Raw genomic sequence first — 21338 nt, 5'->3', positions numbered from 1 at the left:
CACTTGCCTGTCAATTTGCTGCACTGAGGTAATCTGGGTTTGCTGTGATGTTGAACCTTGTGCCACTGGGGGGGTGTGTGTGTGTGTGAAATGCCATAACAATTACCCTGTAAGGCGGACAGTGTTTGGTGGAATTCCCATTTTAAGACAGGTTTAGAACAAGGAGTGGCATCCACTTCCTAAAGCACATGCCTCTGGAAACTCTATGAACTTGGAGAAATGACTATAGTATTGTAAAGGGTTCAGGGTCACTATGAGTCATGCTTGATTGACTAGATGGCAATCATCATCATCAACAACAACAACAACAACTATAACTCCAGCCTGTCACAGATCACAGGGAGAATATGAGATTGATGTGGTTCAGATCTGCTGTTCCAGGGTCTCTGTGAGTTGTATTTTACTTGATGGCACCTAACAGCAACAACAAGGGAGTACGTTTCCTGGCATTTTCTCATTTTTAGAGGTCAATGGAATTCCTTCACTCACGCTCCCTCCATCCATCCAGAAAGCAGAGTCCTCACAACACCTCTCTCTGGTTCCTCGTTTCTCTTTCTTCTCTGTTTTTAAAGACCTATGATGACACTGAGTCGAGCTGAGTAACAAGATTAACTCCTTCATCTCAAAATCCTGAATTTAACCTTCAGAACCTCTCCGGCCGCATCAGGGAACTTACAAGTTTCTAGGATTCGGATGCAGGGTACACAGGACACACCCACAAAGCATGCAAACGCTGCTAAATGCATTTAAATAGCAAATTTTTATTTACCAAAGACATCACTAAGAAAATGAATTGATAAGATATGAGCAAGGAGAAATATTTCCTTATGTTTGAGAGAGGACTCATATCCAGACTATATAAGTGGATGGTAAAAAGATGTAAAGTCAGTAAAACATGGGCAAACGATTCTTGACTGTTTCTTTAAACACTTAAAGAAGAGAACTGAGTGACTAGTAAGCTTATTAAAAAGTCTTGGTCATCAGGGCAGTGCAAAACCAAACCATGAAACCATCCCGAGGTGTCATTTCACATTCGTGGTTGTTCTTAGGTGCTGTTTCGAGGCCTGTGACTCACAGCGACCCCAGACCAGCAGAGCTGAGCCTTGGCCCTGTTCTGAAACACCCTCATGATCTCTGCTCCAGCCCACCTGACAGTCACTGTGTCACACTCACCAGAAAGGATCCAGCAGAAAAAACTGACAGCTTCAGATGTTTGTAAGGGTGGAGAACTGCGGTTTCTACTCTGAGCTGGAGGAACGAGGGAGGTCCAGAAACTCTGGATATTCACTGGCGGTTCCTTATAAAGCTCAAGCAGACATTCCCAGGCATTTCCCCAAGAGCAATGAGTCCAGAAAGACTCGTACAAGCACGTTCACAGCGATATTATTGACGGCAGCTCTAAACAAGAGATGACCAGCCAGGTAAACAGCGGTGCAGTTCTCACAGAGAATACTGCTCAGTGGGGGAGCAGAAGGAAGTATTGATTTATGCAACACATGTATTTGTCTTACAGATTGTAAGACAGAAACTGGACACAAAAATGCATGCTGTATTGCGGCTCTGTTCACAATAGCAAAGAGTTGGAAACAACCTAAGTGCCCGTCAACAAATGAATGGATAGAGAAGCTGTGGTATAGTCACACAATGGAATACTACGCTGCATTGAAAACCAAGGAACTCATGCAATATTATTCAAAATGGGTGACTCTGGAGAACATTATGCTGAGTGAAATATCTCAGTCCCAAAAGGACAGGTGCTGCATGGTGTCACTGTTGTAGAACTGTTGTTGACATTAGGGTTGGGGTGAGACTGAGAAAAATTAGATAAATTATGTATACTGCATTGAAACAGATGAAGGAGAACTGTTTGAAAGCGATATATGATTGGGTATTATGGTTATGACAAGAGTCTAGAATGATGGTTGCGTCATGGAGTGTACTTGGGGCGAAAGGGGGGATTCTATACCAATGAAATAATTTTCTTTTACTTTTCAAAGAGAAGTGTGAACTGTGGGGAGGGGTGGGCAGGGAGGAAAAAAGAAAAAAAAATGCATGCTGAAAAATCAAACAAGGTAGCGAGCTCTGGTGGCCTAGTGGCAAGAAGCTGCACTGCAATCCCAGAGGTGTGTGGTTCAAATCCACCAGATGCTTTGCTGGAGAAGGAGGAACCATCTCCTCCAATACCAGTCAAATCTGATTTGACGGTACACACACACACACACGCACACACATACACATAAAAAAATTAAAAAAAATCAAACAAGGTACATACTGTTTCATTCCACCCACACGGTATTTTAGAAATGACAAAATTCACCCCTAGATTAAAGGGGTGAAAGGAACCGACGGAAATGTTCTGACGCATCTTCAGCGAGGTGCTCAATAATGTACACAGTTGTCAAAACCCATCAGGCTTAACAGTCAGTTGTGTTGTGAGGTGCCATCGCGTCACGTATGACTCACAGCAACCCTAAGAACAACAGATCTGAGCCCTGTCCTGTTCTGTGCCATCCTCATCATCTGACACTCGAGCCCACTGCTGCAGTCACCGTGTCAATCCATCAGGCTGAGAGTCTTCCTCTCTTTTGCTGACCCTCCACCTTTCCAAGCACGATGCCCCTTTCTAAGCTACAGCCTCACTTAGCAACACGTCCAAAGTTTGTGAGACGAAGTTTTGTCATCCTTGTCTCTAAGCAGCACTCTGGCTGCACTATCCTAAGATGGGTCTGTCTGTTCTTCTGGAAATCAAGGGGTCATTCAGTAAACTTCTCCAACACCACAACTCAGAGGCATTCTTCTGTCATCTACTGTCCAGTTCTCTGATGCACAGCAAGTGACCAAAAAAGCATGGCCTGAATCAGGCACACCTTAGTCTTCAAATTGACATGACTACTCCTCAGTAATTTGGAGCAGTCCCTGACAGTACACTTGCCCAGAACAATACGTCTCCTGATTTCCTGACTGTTGTTACCAAGTGTGTTGACTGTGGATCTGAGTAAGATGAAATTGTTAACAATTTCAATCTTTTCTATGATGATATCAAATTAGTGTGGTGAGAATTTCTGTTTTCTTGATGTTGAGATGCAATTCATATTGAAGGCTGTAGTCTTTGATCTTCTTCAGCAAGTGTTTCAAATCTTCATCCTTTTCAGCAAGCGAGGTTGAGCCATCTGCATCATTCAGGGTGTTGATGAGTCTTCCTCTGATCCTAATGCCACTTTCTTCTTCTTAGAGTTCAGCTTCTTGGATGATTTGCTCAGTATACAGATTAAATCTGTACAGAAAACGGATACAACCTAACTGCACCCCTTTCCTGATTTTGAACCATGTAGTTAGTGTTCCCTTGCTCCATTCATACAGTAGCTTCTTGGTTCGGGTCTAGGTTTTGTATGAATAAAATGAATTGTTCTGGGTTTCCCATTCTTCTCAATGTTATCAGTATTTTGTCATAATCTACACAATCAAATACCTCTGCATGGTCAATAAAACACAATTAGATATTCTTCTGGTATTCTCTGCTTTCAGTCAGGGTCCATCTGACATCAGCAATGATATACCTGGTCCTATAGCATCTTCTAAATCCAGTTTAAACTTTTGGCAGCAACACTTTGTTGTTGTTGTTATTGTCATGTGGCATCAAGTCACCTGTGACTCATAGAGACCCTACATACAGCAGCTCTGAAGCCTGCCCTGTCCTGAGCCAGTATCGCTGACTCCAACACACCTACCCCTATGGTCCCAGTTACTGTATCAATCCATCTCATGTGGGGTCTTCCTCTCCTGTGCTGTTCTTCCACCCTTCTGAGCACGATGTCCTTCTCCAAGGGCTGGTCCCTCCTGGCCATGTGTCCAAAGTATGTGAAACAGAGCTTAAAAAATCCTCACCTCCAAGGAGAAACTTGGTTTCACCCTCTCCAAGACAGACTTGTTTGTTTTCTTGGAGGTTTGTGGTATGTTCAAGACTATTCTCCAGCACGGCATCAATTGAACCTTTAAGGCAATAAAAACCACTAAGTCCAATTCTGGAATGACGGTGGCAATAAAATCTTCCCTCATTTGCTCATAAAACAGATAAGAGAGCTAGATTGCAAACTCAGAAGCCGGAAGATAATATTCCTAACTGAACAATGTGGGAAATACTCCCACAAATCCCCAAGCCCAGCTGCTGGCAGCTCTGAGGCCTGCAGAGCATAGGCATCTGTGAAGTAAGGAGCGGAGGGAGGGGACTGGGTGTTTGCTGGACCTGAGGACAAGAGGACACCCCCCACCCCCACCCCCCAACCCTGGCCAACAGTCTGCACGTGCTCACTGAGAAGCGCAGGAAGGCAGTCGGAGGACAGCCCTGAAAAGCAAAGGGAGGCACCAGAGGAACTGGCGCCCTGGAGCCCCGCCGACTGCCCCCAGACTGCTGGAGGCGGCCATCCAGGCTCTATAGGGACCAACTGCAGAGGGGCAGGAAGTGTTGGAAGTGGAATAAAAATCAAGATGAGCAGGGATAAAGAACACAACGGAGAGAAAGAAAGTCCAACAAAAGTAGAGGCAAGGAGCACAGCCAGGTGATTCCACAAAGAAAGATGCTGTACTTTTGTAAAGAGCACGGTAACAACAGCATGAGACCCTGTGTCATCCTTCAGTCAGGGTCCCCTCAAACTTCGCCTCCTTCCAAACACTTAGGAAAAACAAAACCAAGCTAATCCTGCATAAAAACGAGCAAGAGCAAACCTCTGACATAAAATCCAGTCAAGGGTCCATATGAGAAGAAAGGGAATTCAGAAGTGGAGGACATTGCTACAGCCGCTGACTGCGCTCTGGAAAGGCAGGCTGTCCGGGAGAAGACATGGGTGCCTGTTGCTTGGAAGCAGACGCAAAGACACTAACAAAATGACACCAGACAGGCAATAAACCACAGAGACGGGAATTAGAAAAAGACAGAAAGAAGACGATAGACCTTGGCAAAGATTCAGAAATTTTGGAAGAAACTCAAAGTAGAAAGGACCTTTTAAAAGAAAGAATTAAAAAATGATTAGTCTTTTTTTAGGGGAGGGGTAGCGGCAATAGTAATGACAAGACTCTACAATTGGATGGTGGAGATATTTGCAAAACTCTTTAATATGTTAAAAGCCACTGAACAAAGTGTGTGTGTGTGTGTGTGTGTGTGTGTGTGTGTGTGTATTTAAACTTTGTTCACTAGAAGTATGATTGTTGTTGTGTTATGGTATGTACAATAGCTCTGAACCCTGCTCTATCCTGAGCCCGTCTCACTGATGCAGACACACTCACCCTCGTTACCCCAGTCACTGTGTCAGCCCATCTCATTCAGGGTCTTCCTCACCTGCACTGTCCCTCAACCATTCCGAGCATGAGATTCTTCTCCAAAGACTGGTCCTTCTTGACTACATGCCCAAGAATGTGAGAGGGAGTCTCAAAATTCTTGTCTCTAAGGAGCTTGGTTTCCCCCTCTCCAGGAAAGACCTATTAGTTCTCTTGACAGTCCATGATAGGGTCAAAAGTCTTCTCCAGCACCACAGTTCATACTTTTATTCATTCATACCTTTTCTTCATGATACCATGATTTGATATAGATATATTTAAATATTTAATATGTTAAAAGAGATTTAAAACATACTATCACAACCAAATGCATTTCCTTATTTTAAAGGATTTTCTCCAAAGTGCTGGAGAGCAAGGATGTCAGTTTAAAGACTAAGGTGTGCCAATACAGGTCAAAGTCTGTTCAATCCATTCTTATGCATTTGTAAGTTGGACAGTGGATAAGGATGACAAGAAGATTGAACTGTGATGTTGGAGAAGAGTACTTAATATCCCAGAGCCTGCAAAAAGAACAAATAAATCCGTCCTGGAGGGAGTGCAACCAGAGAGTTGCTTAGAGGCAAGGTTGGTAAAACTTCATCTCATATACTTTGGGCACCTTGCCAGGAGGTGCCAGTTCTGGGAAAAAACCCATCATGCTGGCAAAGGTGGAGGAGGGTCAGGGAGAGGAAGACCTTCAACAAGATGGACTGACACAGTGACCGTAACAACGGGCTTGAGGGTATCAGGGATTATAAAGATGGGCAGGGTTCAGATCTATTCATAGTGTCGCTACAAATCGTAGTTGACTTGAAATGTTGTGTACTGTTGAGTCGGAACCGACCCATTGCTGACCCTCCTGCAGGTTTTCAGAGGCAGTTAATTGAATGGGAGGAGACTGTCCATCTTTCTCCTGGGGAGCAGCTGGTGGCCTCAAGCTGGGTGCCTTCAGGATTGCAGCGCAGCTTCTTGCCACTAGGCCGCCAGAGCTCCCTAGCTGACCTGAAATAGTAGCTTGAAATCTATTAGCTGCTCTGAGGGAGAAAGATGAGATGATGATTTCCTTCTGAAGAGACTTAAGGCCTTGGAAACCCATGGAGGGTCAGCCTGAATCCACTGTGGCTTATAATTAAAAAGGGAAAGAGTATCAGAACAATATTATTTCATAGCTCCCAACGCATTCACAGTTCTGCTGATACCACGTGCCAACAGAGTGATGTGCCTCCCAGCGAGGGACTCAGCAGCCCCTCTATCTTGCCAAAGGGATGGAATCGGAGTCTGGTCAAGATGATGGATCCCAAGAATAGCCTGGACAGGGCCACGAGGATGAGATCGGAAACATGAAGACGAGAAACGCCCGGGACTGTGGGGAGGCCTGCACGCACAGGAGATCAGTAAGGGAGATTCGAAAAAATATATAAATGTTGTTGTTGGGTGCCACTGAGTGGATTATGACTCACAGTGACCCTAGGAACAATCAATCTGCACACTGTCTTATTCTGTGCCATCTTCACAATCTACACACACACACACACACACACACACACTCTCTCTCTCTCTCTCTCTCTCTCTCTCTCGATACATAGATATACCTAGATAGATTTATAGATATATAGATATATAGACATATAGACATATAGACACATAGATACATAGATATATAGATATAGTAGCACCAGCAGCCAGAAGGTTAGGAGACGTATTGCACTGGGAAAGTGCATATCTCTACAAAATATTGAGGAGCAATGATGTTTGAGGACTAAGGTGCACCTTATGCAGGCCATGGTCTTTTCTATCACTTGCTATGCTGCTGAGAGCTGGAACTGAATAAGGATGATTGAAGATGAACTGATGCCTTTGAGCTGTGGTGTTGGAGTACTGAATAAACCATGGACTGTCAAAAGAATCAGCAGATGTGTCTTGGAGAAGGTGCAGCCAGAGTGCTCCTGGGAGGCAAAGAAGAGAAAGCTCTGTCTCACATTCTTTGAGCATTTTGCTGGGAGGGGCTGTTCACTGGAGAGTGAGCATCATGCTCGGGGAGGTGGAGGGTCAGCGAAGGAGAGGAAGGCCCTCCACAACCAGGTGGACTGACACGGTGCCTACAGCAACGGGCTCTAGTGTGTCTCATCAGAGACTGTGAGGCTGGCACAGGTTAGGACACAATGCTGTTCCCTCTTCTCTCTCACTAATTCTCATCTTCCTCCAGGTCTTTTCTCCGTGTCACCACTGAAGACCTTGGTCATCTGCACCCTCAGTGCTGAGGATGGCACAGGATAGGGTGGGGTTTAGATCTGTTCAGAGGGTCGCTCTGAGTTGTACTTGACTCAGTGGCACCTGACAACAACAATAAACTCTGCTTTTCTCCACAGCAGTCACTGCATCTTCCAGTAATCAACACTCGTAGTTATTTATCTCGGCTTTGGTCTGACACCTTTCCTTGGGAGAAATGCTGCCTTAGAACCAAGGATTTTGAAGCTCCATCTCATATACTTTGGGTATGTGGCCAGGAGCCTTGGAAAAAGACATCATGTGTGGAAGGGTGGAGGGTCAGTGCAGGAGAAGAAGACCCTGGATGAGATGGATTGACACAGTGACTGTGGCAATGGGGTCAGGTGTGTCAGAGACGGTGAGGTTGGCTCCGGACAGGGCAGGGTTCAGAGCCACTGATCACAGGGTCCCTAAAGTAGTCTCAGCGGCACATTAACAACATGGTCGCAGCACCTACAACAGTGCCTGGCACACCACGGGCCACCTGGAGGTAACTGGTTGTTAAGTGGATGGGCTCAAGGCGGAGGCAGCCTCTGTCTCTGTTCTTGCCGGCACAGGTCTGGCTGGGGGCCCTGTCTAACTGTCACAGCCAAGACTGGGGCTAAGAGGGGATGGCTCCCCTTACAGAGCGGGTCAGGGTGAGACGTGTCTGTGCCCAGGCCAAGTGTGTCACAAGTGGACAGGAAGGCACAGGGCACCATGGGAAGTCGAGCCCCAAGCAGTCTCAGCGGGACACGAGGCAGCCTCCTGGGAGACAGGAATGTGATGAACCTGTAATTCCTGCCCGGGAAATTGTTCCCTGTTCCAACATAGTAGCCAAATGGCTCAGGATTTTCTACTGTCTCCTCTGGCGGCCTAGTGGCAAGAAGCTGCACTGCAATCTCAAAGGCACTTGGTTTGAATCCACCAGCTGCTCTGCGGGAGACAGATGGGCAATCTCCTCCCATGAGATTTGCTGTTGTTGTTATCAGGTGCCATCGAGTCAAGTACGACTCACAGCGACCCTATGAACTGCCAACCTGAACCCTGCCCTGTCCTGCGCCGTCCTTGTCAGCTCCCACACGCAAAGCCCACTGTTGAAGACAGCCCATCTCATCGGGGGTCCTCTCCTCCGCTGACACTCCACCTTTCCAAGCGTGATGTCCTTCTCCAAGGAATGGCCTCGCCTAGCAACATGCCCAAAGTATGGAAGACGAAGCTTCCCCATCCTTGCCTCCGAAGAACATTCTGGCCACACTTTCCCCAAGACATGTCTGTTTGTTCTCTTGGCAGTCCACGGGATGGTCAGCATTCTTCTCCAGCACCACGACTCAGGCATCAAGTCTTCTGTCATCCTTACTCACTGTCCAGCTCTCTGATGCACAGAATGGTCAGAAGAATCACGGCCTGAGTCACCCGCTGGAGGTCAGCTAGGAGCCGGCTTTGAGGACGGCACACAACAAGAAGCAGTCCCAGCATCACTCTGGGTCCCAGGAACCCCTGTCCCTGACATGTGACAACCACGATGGTCACAATCAGCTGTGGCTTCCCTCTCAATCTTCTAAGGGCCCTCACCTTTGAGCCCATCCTCACCCCCTCTGCCCATTGCCTCTGACCCCCGCCAACCTCAGGCCTTCCTCAGTCCACTCCAACCCCTCCAGGCCCTCTTCCTTCTCATCTGGCCAGGCTCCATTCCTTCTCCAAAGCCCCTTTTCCCTCCCCTGTCAGTGAAGCTGGGTGGGTGGCCTATCCCGGGTCCTGAGCTCCCGTGAGAAGACCACTTCCTCCCCTGCAAGGACCCCATCATGGGAGGGACAGAGACAGGGAAGGCAATTTCAGGCCCACAATGACAGCTAAGGTACACGGAGGGCTCCCAGCTGCCAGGGATGGTGGCAACAGTCCCTGAAAGGATCCTGAGGGCAGTGGACTGGCTACTAGCTAAAGGGTTGACAGTTCAAACCTCCTCAGAGACGCCTCGGATGACAGATGTGACAGTCTGGCCCTGAAAGGCCACACACGGCCGTGAAAACCCTGAGAGGGGTTTACACACACACACAGGGGCATCATGAATTGGAATTGACGTGACAGCAACTAATAACCATTTTGCACGAGTAAACGGAGATGCAGGGAGGTCAGGTGACTTGTCGGAAGTGGCGGAGCTGGGATTTGAACCCTCGTTGTCCTGGCTGCAGTTTGCCATCTTAACGTATTGGTGCTAAGCAGCCACCATTGTGTCCACAGAGGAGAGTGAACGAACTCCGCAGGACCAGCGGGGTTTCATGGAAGGGACATCTGTGCCGGATGCCAGCGCCAAAGCCAATGCTGGGTTGGCCAGCTCTGGGGGGGGCAGGTGGCCAGGCTATGACCAAGCAGGGCCTGGAGCCCCTCACTGGAACCCTGTGTTCAGTTCTGCAGGGACAGTGCAGGGCTCTTCGTCCGAGCATTAGGCCCTCAACCCGCTGGGGGTGCTCCTCTGGAGGATGGAGGAGGGGGGCAGAGGAGGAGAAGGCTGGGGCCTGACCCCTGGCTAATGGTCCCTGCTCAGCTCAGCTTGTACTCACTCAGGGATCTTAGGCCAGTTAGTACATCTCTGAGACTCAGTTTCCTCGTCTGTAAAATGGGGACAGACAGGGACCCTGCCTCCAGGTATCTGTGCAGACTGAACGAGGTGGCACAGGTAACCATGCCTAGCAGAGCCAGCCTGGCCCTGGGAGGGGACCCTGGGGATGGAGCCATGCCCCTGGAGGCTGGGGGTGGGGCAGTACTCACCACTACTTCCAGGTCAGAGTTGAGGTGCCTCTGGGTGTCGGACATCTGCACCAGGATCTCACCTGGGGCACGGAGGGGCTGCCTCAGTGTGGGCACCGGCCCTGCCCGCCCGCTTCCCACCAGAGGCTGCCTGACGCTGATTTCAGGCCAAAGTCCGGATTTCCCACAGGCCTCTGGGGCTGCAGGGAGCAGGGTGGGGTGCTTGGACCCTGAGAATGGGTCTGGGCTGGTCCAAGGCCTGTGCCCCGTGGAAGGGCACATCTGCTGAGGGAACCCCTGTCCTGATAGGACGGTGGACAAGGCAGGCTTGGGGCCTGACAGGAGGCACAGGTGGTCCAAATGAGGGACTCTGCTCCTGGACAGCACAAGGTGGCCTGGGGTGGAGGAGGGGCTTGAATAGTGTCCCCTGAGAATATAGGGGTGCACTCACCCAGGATCTGTGATGTAGAGCTCTGCAGGGCCTGCTCCCCGATCTTCTGGATGGCATTGAAGTACACCTCGGCTGCCTCGGACAGGGCTGGGGGAGAAGGGACATGTCGGGTCCTGCCCCTTCCCCGCTGCACCCTCACCCTTGTCAGGGAGAGAGGGGTGTGGACGGCTGAACCGAGACCTGGCTGTGTGCACGTGACAGGGGAGTGGAACGGGTGTGTGTGGAGACAGGCGCTGGGCGGGGGAGGGGCGGGTGTGGCTCAGCTCCCTGTGGGGTCACTGTCCTCGGCATAGGTGTGTGTCTGGAAGGTTCAGTTGTCCAAGTGTCCATCAGGAGGTTATGGTGGGTATCTGGGCCCCCACAGTGCCATCTGTCTTACAGAGTCCCCAAGTCTGTGGATTAGTGCTGGCAAACAAGTGTTGGGAAACTTGGGGGCACAGTGGGATGGATGAAGGGTCAATGTTAGCACGAGGCTGGCTGAGGGAAATGTGGAAAAACACCTGTGTGTGTACGGCTGGGGTTCAGAGGTGAGGCTGGGTGAGGTGGTGGGGTCACCCGGTGGCATCTCGGGGACCTTATGGAAACGTGTGCAGCTATACTGGTGGGAAGGGAGTTGATGAGTCACACAGTTCCCGCCAGGCGTGGCCCTGTCTCTCAGAATTTGGGGCACCGCAAGGGGATGTGGTTCTAACCCTCCAGATGCCCCATGGGAGAAGGGTGGGCAGTCTCCTCCCACCTGATCTACAGCCTCTGAAAACCTGCCGGATGGTGAGCTAAGGGACAGTTCTGATTCAACGGCACACAACAACAAGGAGCCTTGGTGGCCCAGTGTGAGATGTGCCAGGCTGCTAACCAAAAAGACAGTGGTTCAAATACACCAGCCACTCTGTGGGAGAGAGACGGGCAGCCTCCTGTTAAGATTTATAACCTCGGAAACCGGAGCTGGGGAGCTGCTGTTGTCGTGTGGCCTGTCGAGTCACCTGCGACTCACAGCGATCCTATGTACAGCTCTAAAGCTGCCCTGTCCCGAGCCAGGCTCACTTACTCCATCACACCAACCCCCATTGCCTCAGTTACTCTATCAACCGCTCTCTTCGGGGCTCTTCCTCTCCTGCACTGTCCCTCCACCCTTCCGAACATGATGTCCTTCTCCAAGGACTGGCCTCTGTTGGCCACGTGTCCAAAGTATGTGAGATGGAGCTTCAAAATCCTAGCCTCCAAGGAGAGACTTGGTTTCACCCTCTCTAGGACAGACCTGTCGAGGAGTCATCAGACTCAACTGATGGCAGGTGAGCTTTTAGGGTTTTTGTTTGTGTTTTTTTTTTTTTTGGGAGCAAGCAGAGGTAGGTAAGGGGCAGGGGGTGTGCACGAGGTGGGGTGGGTTGAAGTACAGGAAGATGAGGGTGTGAGGTGGGCCTGGCTGTAAGGCTGTGGTGTGAGATCCCATGGACGGCTGTCTATGTGGGTGCAGGGTGTGAACTGGGTGGGGGTGGGTGCTGCTAGACAGGACCTGGTGGGGTGGGGTGACCTGAGGCCGTACTCACCATGGAAGGCCCGGAGGTAGTTGTTGCCCAGGTACACCAGGTTCTCCAGGGCGGGGTTGAACTGCTCCATGATGCTCTAGACCAGGGGACAAGGGTTCCAGGTGAGAGTGGGGAGAAGGATAATGGGATGGAACAGGCTGGTGGGCCTCAGAGCAGATAAACCAGCCCCAGTAAAAGGGGTGGGGGTCCCCGCAGAAGCCCTGCCATCAGCCAGCCAGGGCCTTTGGAATTCTACGCTGGGGTCGGGGTTCTCAGCTGAGGTCCCCCTGCAGTCGACTTCATCCAAAGGACAGTGCTTCTCAGAGGGCCCCTCCCTGAGCTGGGCTGAGCCTGCCTCAATCCATTTGCCACAATCCTGACCCCTGTGTCCTCGTGCTGGACACACGACAGCTGACAGCCCTGCAGGATCAAGGGCAGATGCTGTCCTCAATGCAAAATCCCCCCAGTAGTGGCGGGTCACCACGGCCACCCTGGACCATGGCCAGTGAGAAGCACCTGGGGGTGGGCACCAGTCTTGGACTTGGCATTGGACTCAAATCCCAGCAGCTCCTCTTCCTCCCTTCGTGACTTTGAACAAGCTGTTTAACCTCTCTGGACTTATCAAACCTTATCTCCGTCTCTGATCTCATCTATCAACTGGAGTGATCACTTTCTACCCAAAAGGTAGGTGCTGTGAGGCCTTCAGGTGAAAGGGCCGTATACACAAGGTACCAAATAAATGCCTATGGAGTGTGTACACTCTGGGAGGGGCAGGGCAGCCGAGGGAGGCCCAGAAAGGAGAAAGGCCCACGCCAGACTGCCAGCTCCTCTCCCAGGCTTCTCTGGGTCTGGGGTCCCTCCCCTGGCATCCAGCTACTACCGCAGCCCGTCTCCAGCTCTGGCCACTGGGCCCAGTCCAGGGCCTGCAAGGTGGGGATCCTAATGGGTGCCATCTCGTCTGACCTCCCACGCCAGTGACTGACGAACCTGTCCGAGGGTCTGCCCCAATGCCCACTCCCCAGGGCATCCTGGCTCTGGGCCACGCATGCCTGAACATGCTGTCAGTCCCGGCTCTTTTGTCCTCCAGCTCAGCTCGGCCTCTGCAACCAGGCGGCCAGCGCCCAGCGGGCGGGTGTTCAGAGCCCAGGCCCGGCACCCATGCTCACCTTGTAGATGGCTATGGTGGACCTGTAGAACTGGTCCATCTTGGGGGCCATGGAGCAGGTGCACAGGGGCTGCACTGGAGCACAGCGGGGTGGCGGCTGCAAGGAAGGCTGCAGAGTGGGCCTGGGCTGAGGGCTGGGAGGAGGTGGCAGCCGCTTAATTATTCACCAGCCGGGATGTCAGGAGGCGATCTGGGGCGTAACCAGAGCCGGGGGATGGCATCTTGTGACGCAGGCGGCTTCTTGTGACCTGCCCCTTCAATTATTTACCCTCTGAGCTGGGGACATGGAGGCAGGCCCATTCTCTGGTCCTTCTCATGGTGAGCCTTCCTGGCCAGCCGTAAAGTCCCTGGCTCTTGGGCCTGTCCCATGCACACACTGTCCCCTGGGGACTCTCCTGGGCTGAACAGATCCACAGGCGGGCACTGGTCCACACCAGGCTGGGGCCTACAGTGCCCACACGCCTATCTGCATGAGTAGGGACTCAGGGGGGGTCTTGATCCCCTCTTCTCAAGTGGGGTGCTCCCTCACTTCACACGCTTCATGCGCATCCTGGCAAGTCTGTTATGGGAAGGGCTCAGTGTCAGCCCCTCATGCCCTGCTCTGAGGAGGAGAGGAGCAGGTGACCCTACCCCAGGGACCCTGGAAGTAGAGGTTAGGAAAAGGATAGGTTAAGCTGAAGGTCAAGGTCATGGGAGGATGGGGGCTGTGCTTATACTACAAATGAACACAAATGGGTGAACGTGAATCCAGATAATTTATTTCACAGTTTGGGGTGCCCCCACCCCAGTGCTGCCCCAGACACTCTAAAAAAACACTTCCTTGTCAGGAAGGAGACCTGGACTCCCAGGGGTAGGTAACCTTTGGGAGTTGGGAGGGTTTGAGGCAGGTGGGTCTGAGGGGTGTGGGTGGTGGGCGTGTAGAGGGGCAAAGTCGAATGAAGAATCTGGCTCCGGGAGGCTGGGTTACCCTGGCTAAAGAGGTGGGGACACCCCTTTCTCCAGCCCCCGAGCCCCAGAATACAGAGGCTCAGTGGAAGGGGCCTCACCCACCAGGAGGGGCAGCTCAGGCTCTGGGGAGGTGGGGTGGGCACAAGGTTCCCTTAGTGTTTCAGCTGACAGGTCCCCCCCATGAGGGGTCCCCTCGGTCAGTTGTCAGAAGCCCCTTTCTGTTATAGACAGAGGCCAGATGAGGTGCTAGGCTTTTGAAGCCTGGAGTTAAAACCCAGCAAATGGGTGGGGACAGCGGGTGAGGCCTCCAGGACCAGCCCTGGGCACTGGCCCGAGAGCAGAGGCCAGCCCTGCCCCGTGCTCCAGGCGGGCCCCCCTCCCTCTATGGTGGCGTGGGGGGCGTGGCCTCAGGGCTGGAGCAGCAGCTGGATGAGCCGCTGGAGCTCCTCCCGGTGCTCGTAGATGTAGACCTCAGTCTCCCAGAGCGCGTTCACCAGCAGCGCGTCGCTCACCTCGTCCAGCATGATGTCTGTCCCCAGCTGCGGGTTCAATCTGTCCGGGCCAAGAAGGAGGGTCACCGAGCCTGGCTTGGGACAAAGCCTGGGCTTGGGTTGAGCATGGGGACACAGCATCACCCTGGGGACAGGGAGAGTCCACCCAGGGGCCGGGAAGGTGGATGGGCTGGCTAGTCTGGCCTGGTGGTCTCACCTGAAGTACTGGATACCGACCATCTCGCACCAGGCCCGGGCCCGGTCCACGGCCCGCCCGTCTGGATCTGTGCACTGGAAGGAGGAGGCCAGTGAGCAGCGTCCAGCTCCCACCTAAGACCTCGGCCCGGCCATCCCTCAGCAGACAACCCTGGGCAGGACTGTCCTGGAGCTGCTGCTGTCCCAGCCGTGCACACCTGCGGGGTCTACAGAGGTTCAGCAGAGCCCGTTGTGGGGGAGGGAGGGTGACAGCAGCTGAGGTCCAGGCCTCCTGGGCCCCTCCCCAGCAGCTCTGACCACCTCAGATTCTGGCTGTGGTTGAGGAAAGGGAGGCCAGAGAAGAAGTAGGGGGTGCGCCCTGCTCTGGTGAGGCCCCTGCCCTGCCCTGAACCAGGGATCCTAGGGGCTTACACAGCCCTGTCGTCTCCTATAGGAATGGGGGGGGAGCATCAGCCCAGGGCTGGAGACCCCAGGGAAGGGCCTCTACTCACACAGTCCACCACCATTTTGCCCAGTTCCTTGGCGCCAAAAACGGTCTTGGCCAGTTCCCAGGGGTTGCTGGGCCGGAAGACGTCCACACAGGTCACAGGCACCTGTGGGGACCTCCCTGTCCCCAGCGAGACGACAACAGAGAGTTTCTTCACCTTCTGGCCCTGACCCTGTTGTGAACAGGACAGGGTGTGTGGGGTAGAGCAGGTCTCTGGGGCACATTCACAGCCTGGGCAACTTAGCCATCCTGGAGCCCTAGCTCCCTCCTGAGACAGGGGCCAGTGTGGGCACCACAGACTGTCGTGTGTGTGGTCTGCTGTGTGGATCCAGGAGGGCCGAGGGTCTGGGTGGTGCAAACGGCTAGTGATGCCCAGAGGTACGCGGAATAAAGGCCTGGCAAACTGCTCCTGGAAATCCAGCTGCTAACCCCCCCCACCCCCAATGGAGCACGCCTCTACATACATGGGGTTGCACCAGTCCTGCGAGGACCAGCGCCTGGAGCTAGAGAAGGAGCTGGAGGGACCACCCTGACTTCCGGTGCTCACCAGGCACCTACAGCATGGTCTCACTCAATACCCCAGCAGCCTGCACAAGGGGCACCTATCGTTACCAGCAAGGACTCTCAACAGAGTGAGGGGGAAAAAGGCTTGTTCAGGCCCCGAGCAGGGAGAAGTGAGGGGAGGCTGGACGTCCTGACTCGGTGCCACCTCGCCTTCCACCGGAACACGTCCTGCTGCCACATGCTGCGTGTTCACAGGCAAACCACCTGCTCAGGGTCCGGCTCCTTGCCCGTCACAGAAACCAGGGGGACTGGGATGTGCTTGTTCCAGGCCCCACCCTGCCGTGTCTGGCCCCTAGAGGGCGCTCCCACCCTGCCCGCCCAGGGACCCTGAGTGCTGCCCGCCCGCTGCTTGGTGACCTCCCCGCCACCTGCAGCCAGGAGGCCTCAGGCACCTATGCACCTGCCGCTGTACAGATAAGGGCGTGGGGAGCCCACACAGTCCACACTCTGGGTGGTGGTTTTGTTTGGGGTGTTGCTGAGTCAACTCACAGTGACCCTACGTGTTTGAGAGATGTGCCCTCACAGTGTTTTATAAGTGCTGATCTTAAAGGAGCCACAATACTGGTGGTGCAGCAGTTAAAGCATTCAGCTGCTATCTGAAAGATCGGCCATTCGAATCCATCGCCACTCCACAGGAGAAAGATGAGGCAGTGTGTCTGACACATTTCTGTCTCCACCGATTTTCAGCCCTGGAAACGCTATGCTATTCCTATGTACCATCAAGCTGGAACCCATCAATAGCTGATCCTCCAGCAGGTTTTCAGAGGCGGTCAATCACACGGGAGGAGATTATCCATCTTTCTCCAACGGAGCCAGGACCAGTACCCAGAGCCTGTGGGCTCCAGAGCCCTCTCTCTCTCTCAGCACACGTGGGGTGGCTGCTCCTGGGGTGAAAGCCACTCTTTCCCACTGGTTCTGCACTGCCCTTCCCAAAAGGCCTCAGGATGTGGTCCTGCGCCCCACAGAGCCATCCCCAGCCTTCAGGCCCCCAAGCAAAGGTGATATTCCTCCTGGAACCCAGCACCTGAGACTCTTCAGAGGGCAGGTCCTTGTCACAGACAGTATCCCCACTGGACATAAATGCTTCGAGGGCAGGTGTGTGACCCAGGGCTGGCACAGTATCTAGGACGGCCAGGTCCATGGTACACACACTGTCCAATCCCATCACAGAAGACACTGTTAACCCTCTCAAGACCAAATTCATTTCTGCTTCAAGCTTTTTGTTCAAATTGTGTATTTTTAGTAAAGGAAGGTATTATGAATACAATGGAAAAAAACTGCTTAGGTACTAAGGATTTTGAAGGGAGTGCTGGTGACTTAGTGGCAAGGAATGGCACTGCCAATGCAAAGGTATGTAGTTTGAATCTACCAGCTGCTCTGTGGGAGAAAGGGGAGCAGTCTCCTCCTGGGTGACTGACTGCCTTTGAAAACCCTGTGCAGGGTTAGTGACGGGCCGGTTCTACCTCACTAACAACTAATGGGCTTGGACACAATTGCTGTTGTGTGCTGGTGAGTTGGAACTAACCCACAGCTGACCCTCCAGTGGGTTTTCAGAGGCAGCTGATTGTATATGAGGGGATTGTCCATTCTGTTGTTATTATGTGCCATCGAGTCCCCTATGACTCACAGCAACCCTATCTACAACGGGCCTGAACCCTGCTCTATCCTGCGCCAATCTCACTGTCTCCGACACACCAACCCCAGTCACTGAACCAATCCATCTCATTGAGGGTCTTCCTCTCCTGTGCTGTCCCTCCACTTCCAAAGCATGACATCCCTCTCCAAGGACTGGTCCCTCCTTGCAACATGTCCAAAGTATGTCAGACGAAGCCCAAGAATCCTTGCCTCTAAGGAGTAGCCTGGTTTAACCCTCTCCAGGATGAATCTGTTTGTTTTCTTGGCAGCCCATGGTACATTCAATACTCTTTCTTCCCCAACACCACAGCTCAAAGGCATCAATTCTCCTTCTATCCTCCCTAGTCAGTGTCCAGCTCTCTGAAGCACAGTGAATAATTGCAAAGACCATGGCCTGTATCAGGAGCACCTTAGTCTCCAGAGTAACATAGCTGCTCTTCAGTACTTTGAAAAGGTCTCTGAAAGTCAGCTGACATTCCCAATGCAATTCATCTTTTAACTTCCTGGCTGCTGGTACCAAGAGTGTTGATTGTGGAGCCAAGCAAACTAAAGCTGTGAACAATCCTAGTGGGACATGTATGTCTCAAGGAGGTCTCCAGCGCTAAGGTGAATGGGATGAGGCCTGTTTCTTTAGATTCAGTTATACAAGTCTCCACCAGATGGCAGAACACTTTAAAATTGGGATATCAGATTCCCACTAAAACCCAGACAGGAAAACGTGTGGGTGCACCTGATTCAAGTCATGGTCTTTTCAACCACTTGCTATGCATCTGAGACAGGACAAGAAATAAAGATAACAGAAGAAGGATCCACACCTTTGAGTTGTGGGGCTGGAGAAGAATACTAAGAATTCCATGGACAGCAAAATAAACAAACAGATATGTCTTGGAAAAAGTACCAACAGAGGCAAAAATGTGAAGCTTTGTCTCACATATTTTGGGTATGTTGTTAGGAGAGGTCAGTCCTTGGAAAAAGACATCATGCTTGGAAAGGTGAAGGGTCTGGATAAGAGAGGAAGACACGACAAGATGGACTGACATAGTGACTGTAGCAACGTGCTTGGTTGTCTAAGGATGATGAGGCTGGTGCAGGGTTCAGCTCTGTTGTTCATAGGGTCACTGTGAGTCATACTCGACTCAACGGCACCTAACAACAACATCACATTTTGTAGGGTTTGGGGTTCTGAATCCTCTGACCCATGGCAGGGACCGTCAACCACATTCCCGCATGAGACAGAACTGCACCAATGATGCGATGCCGGTGTGAGCTCATGCGGCTGGTGTAAGCTCACGCCACCGCCCGTCCCTCGGTCCATGTCCCTCCAGTGGTGCTCACCTTGCGGATCATGTCCTGGTTGTACTCGTGGATCTCAGTCATGGCGTCCAGCGTGGGGTTGTTGGCCAGAAGCCCACCATCCAGGAAGCGCCCATTGGGCCTGAAGTAGGTGGGGGCTGCCCCACTGCTGCGGGCTGCCCTCCACACCAGCTGTTCTGGGGGGTAAGAGAGGGTGGCCTAAGGGGCTAGTGTAACCCAGCCTGCCTCAGCTCAGCACGTGTGCACGGGCTGTGGGAAAGCTGGAGGCTGAGGGCTCCTTGGGAGCAGGATGACAAAGCCACCCCATCTGGTGCAGGTGGGGACCCTGGGCCTCCAGGAGGCTGCCAGAGGCCTTGTGCCTTCTCAGCACTTCCTGGCCTCAGCCCGTAAGAGCTGGGTGACATCAGGCAAGGTGGTGATGCTATGGATGGTGATGAGGGTGCCTGAGGGGTAAGCCTGGCATTGCCACCCCACCCCCTCCGTCTCCAGGGCCAACTGCCTTCACACATTCCCACCTCCAGGCAGGGTCGGCGGCTTCAGGTTTGCGTTCTGGCTGAAGCGGGGCTCCCGCACCGATTCCGGCGCATCATAGTTCCGGAAGAGGTGGAGTTCAGCCGGCTGCCTATCGGACAGCGTCCCTGTCAGCATCACCCTGGAGGGAAGCACAGGAGTTACAGCCAGCCGCTTCTGGGCCTGCAACCCACCTTTCTCCTTGTCCAGCACTGTCCTACCCGCTGGGCCCTGGACAACAGGGCCAGCACCCACAGAAGGCCTCCCCTCGGTCCTCGGTCCTGGACAACAGGGCCAGCGCCCACAGAGGGCTTCCCTCGGTCCTGGGGCCTGGACAACAGGGCCGGCATCCACAGAGGGCTTCCCCTCGGTCCTCGGTCCTGGACAACAGGGCCAGCACCCACAGAGGGCCTCCCTCGGTCCTGGGGCCTGGACAACAGGGCCGGCACCCACAGAGGACCTCCCCTTGGTCCTGGGTGTGAGAATTTGTCATATAGATTTTTACAGGGGCTGTGTTTGCTTCAGTGACAAGTATCAGTAGTCAGCTATTTTTGAAATCTTCTTAAAGCACCTAGAAGTAACAGGCATTACAAATCATTCCTTCCACGGCAACTGAGACGTAACGACTTCCCGTCCTGAGTGGACAGGCAGGCTGCCACTGTTATGCGGATTTTAACGGACCTTCAACAGCAGCAAAGACAAGGGCAGTCTTCTCGTTGTGTGCATGCTCCAGGATTGCTTCTTCTAATGCTTTTCTTTACACACCACACAGCACAGGAAGTGAGTGAAGCCGCCACCAAGCGAGGTACCGCATCTCAAGTCTTTGGCCTGCACCTCATCCTGAAGCGGGCCACACTGGCCCCTAATCGTAACTGACTTCCTAGAGTTTAACAACTTGAAATAACTTAAGTACAGTAATATCGGTTTTAAGACTAAGGTGCATCTCATTCAGACCATGGTCTTTTTAATCACCTGCTATGCATCTGAGAGCTGGACAGTGAATGACAGAAGAAGAGGTGATGCCTTTAGGCTGTGGTGTTGGAGAAGAGTGCTGACCAACCCATGGACTGCCAAGAGAACACATACATGTATGTCTGGAGAAGATGCAGCCAGAGAGCTCCTTGGAGGCAAGGATGACCAAGCTACATCTCACACACTTGGGGCATGTTAGGAGAGGCCATTCCTTGAAAAGGGACATCATGCCCGGGGAGGTGGGCGGGGCAGCAAAAGAGAGGAAGACCCTCAAAGATGTGGAATGACACAGTGACTGCAGCAATTGGCTCAAGTGTGTCAGAGATGATGAGGATGGCGCAGGACAGGGATCACAATAACATCACGCTCAATAACATCATGTGTTAGGTCGCAGTGAAAGGCTGATGGTTCGAATTGATGTCTACTCATCATTCCGCAAGAGAAAGACGGGCAGTCTTTTCCTGGAGGGACTGCAGCCTCAGAACCTGAAGACTACCATGCATTGGCACTTACTCGATGGCAGAGGCCTTGCCATACGTACGTGTGAGCACAGAGCTTCCAGCTGTCACCCACACCGCTGAGAATAAACAACATTCAAACCCAGAAACATTCCCCCGCCTCATCTGAGACAGAAAAGATAGAAACACTCTGGTAATGCTAGGTGGGTGCACAGTGGGATAAACTTAGACTACTTAGCCCAGAGCCGGCACAGAATGGCACCCAGGATGCCACAGCAATGATGACAACAAGTGGACAC

The 21338-nt window shown here is 52.5% G+C and overlaps 2 protein-coding genes across 2 annotated transcripts in view; both read right to left on the bottom strand.

Annotated features, from left to right (window-relative positions):
* The window catches only part of BAIAP2L2 (BAI1-associated protein 2-like 2), a 41793-nt gene extending 28297 nt beyond the window's left edge, over positions 1-13496 (bottom strand). The window contains exons 1-4 of the mRNA XM_006890126.1: positions 13446-13496; positions 12301-12376; positions 10757-10843; positions 10327-10388 (exon numbers count right to left, since the gene is read on the bottom strand). Of these exons, the coding sequence (XP_006890188.1) occupies positions 10327-10388; positions 10757-10843; positions 12301-12376; positions 13446-13496 (276 nt within the window). The remainder of the gene's footprint in view (positions 1-10326; positions 10389-10756; positions 10844-12300; positions 12377-13445) is intronic.
* A 1303-nt stretch (positions 13497-14799) lies between these two features.
* Positions 14800-21338, bottom strand: part of PLA2G6 (phospholipase A2, group VI (cytosolic, calcium-independent)) — a 69400-nt gene continuing 62861 nt past the window's right edge. The window contains exons 12-16 of the mRNA XM_006890210.1: positions 19615-19751; positions 19121-19275; positions 15591-15758; positions 15101-15174; positions 14800-14944 (exon numbers count right to left, since the gene is read on the bottom strand). Coding sequence (XP_006890272.1) covers positions 14800-14944; positions 15101-15174; positions 15591-15758; positions 19121-19275; positions 19615-19751 — 679 coding nt within the window. The remainder of the gene's footprint in view (positions 14945-15100; positions 15175-15590; positions 15759-19120; positions 19276-19614; positions 19752-21338) is intronic.

This window comes from Elephantulus edwardii, unplaced genomic scaffold, assembly GCF_000299155.1.
Source record: "Elephantulus edwardii isolate Elephantulus edwardi_28Jun2011 unplaced genomic scaffold, EleEdw1.0 scaffold00086, whole genome shotgun sequence".
In the NCBI taxonomy this organism is placed as follows: Eukaryota; Metazoa; Chordata; class Mammalia; order Macroscelidea; family Macroscelididae; genus Elephantulus; species Elephantulus edwardii.
The sequence above is the reverse complement of the archived record's forward strand: the minus strand, read 5'-3'. Positions and strand labels throughout refer to the sequence as shown.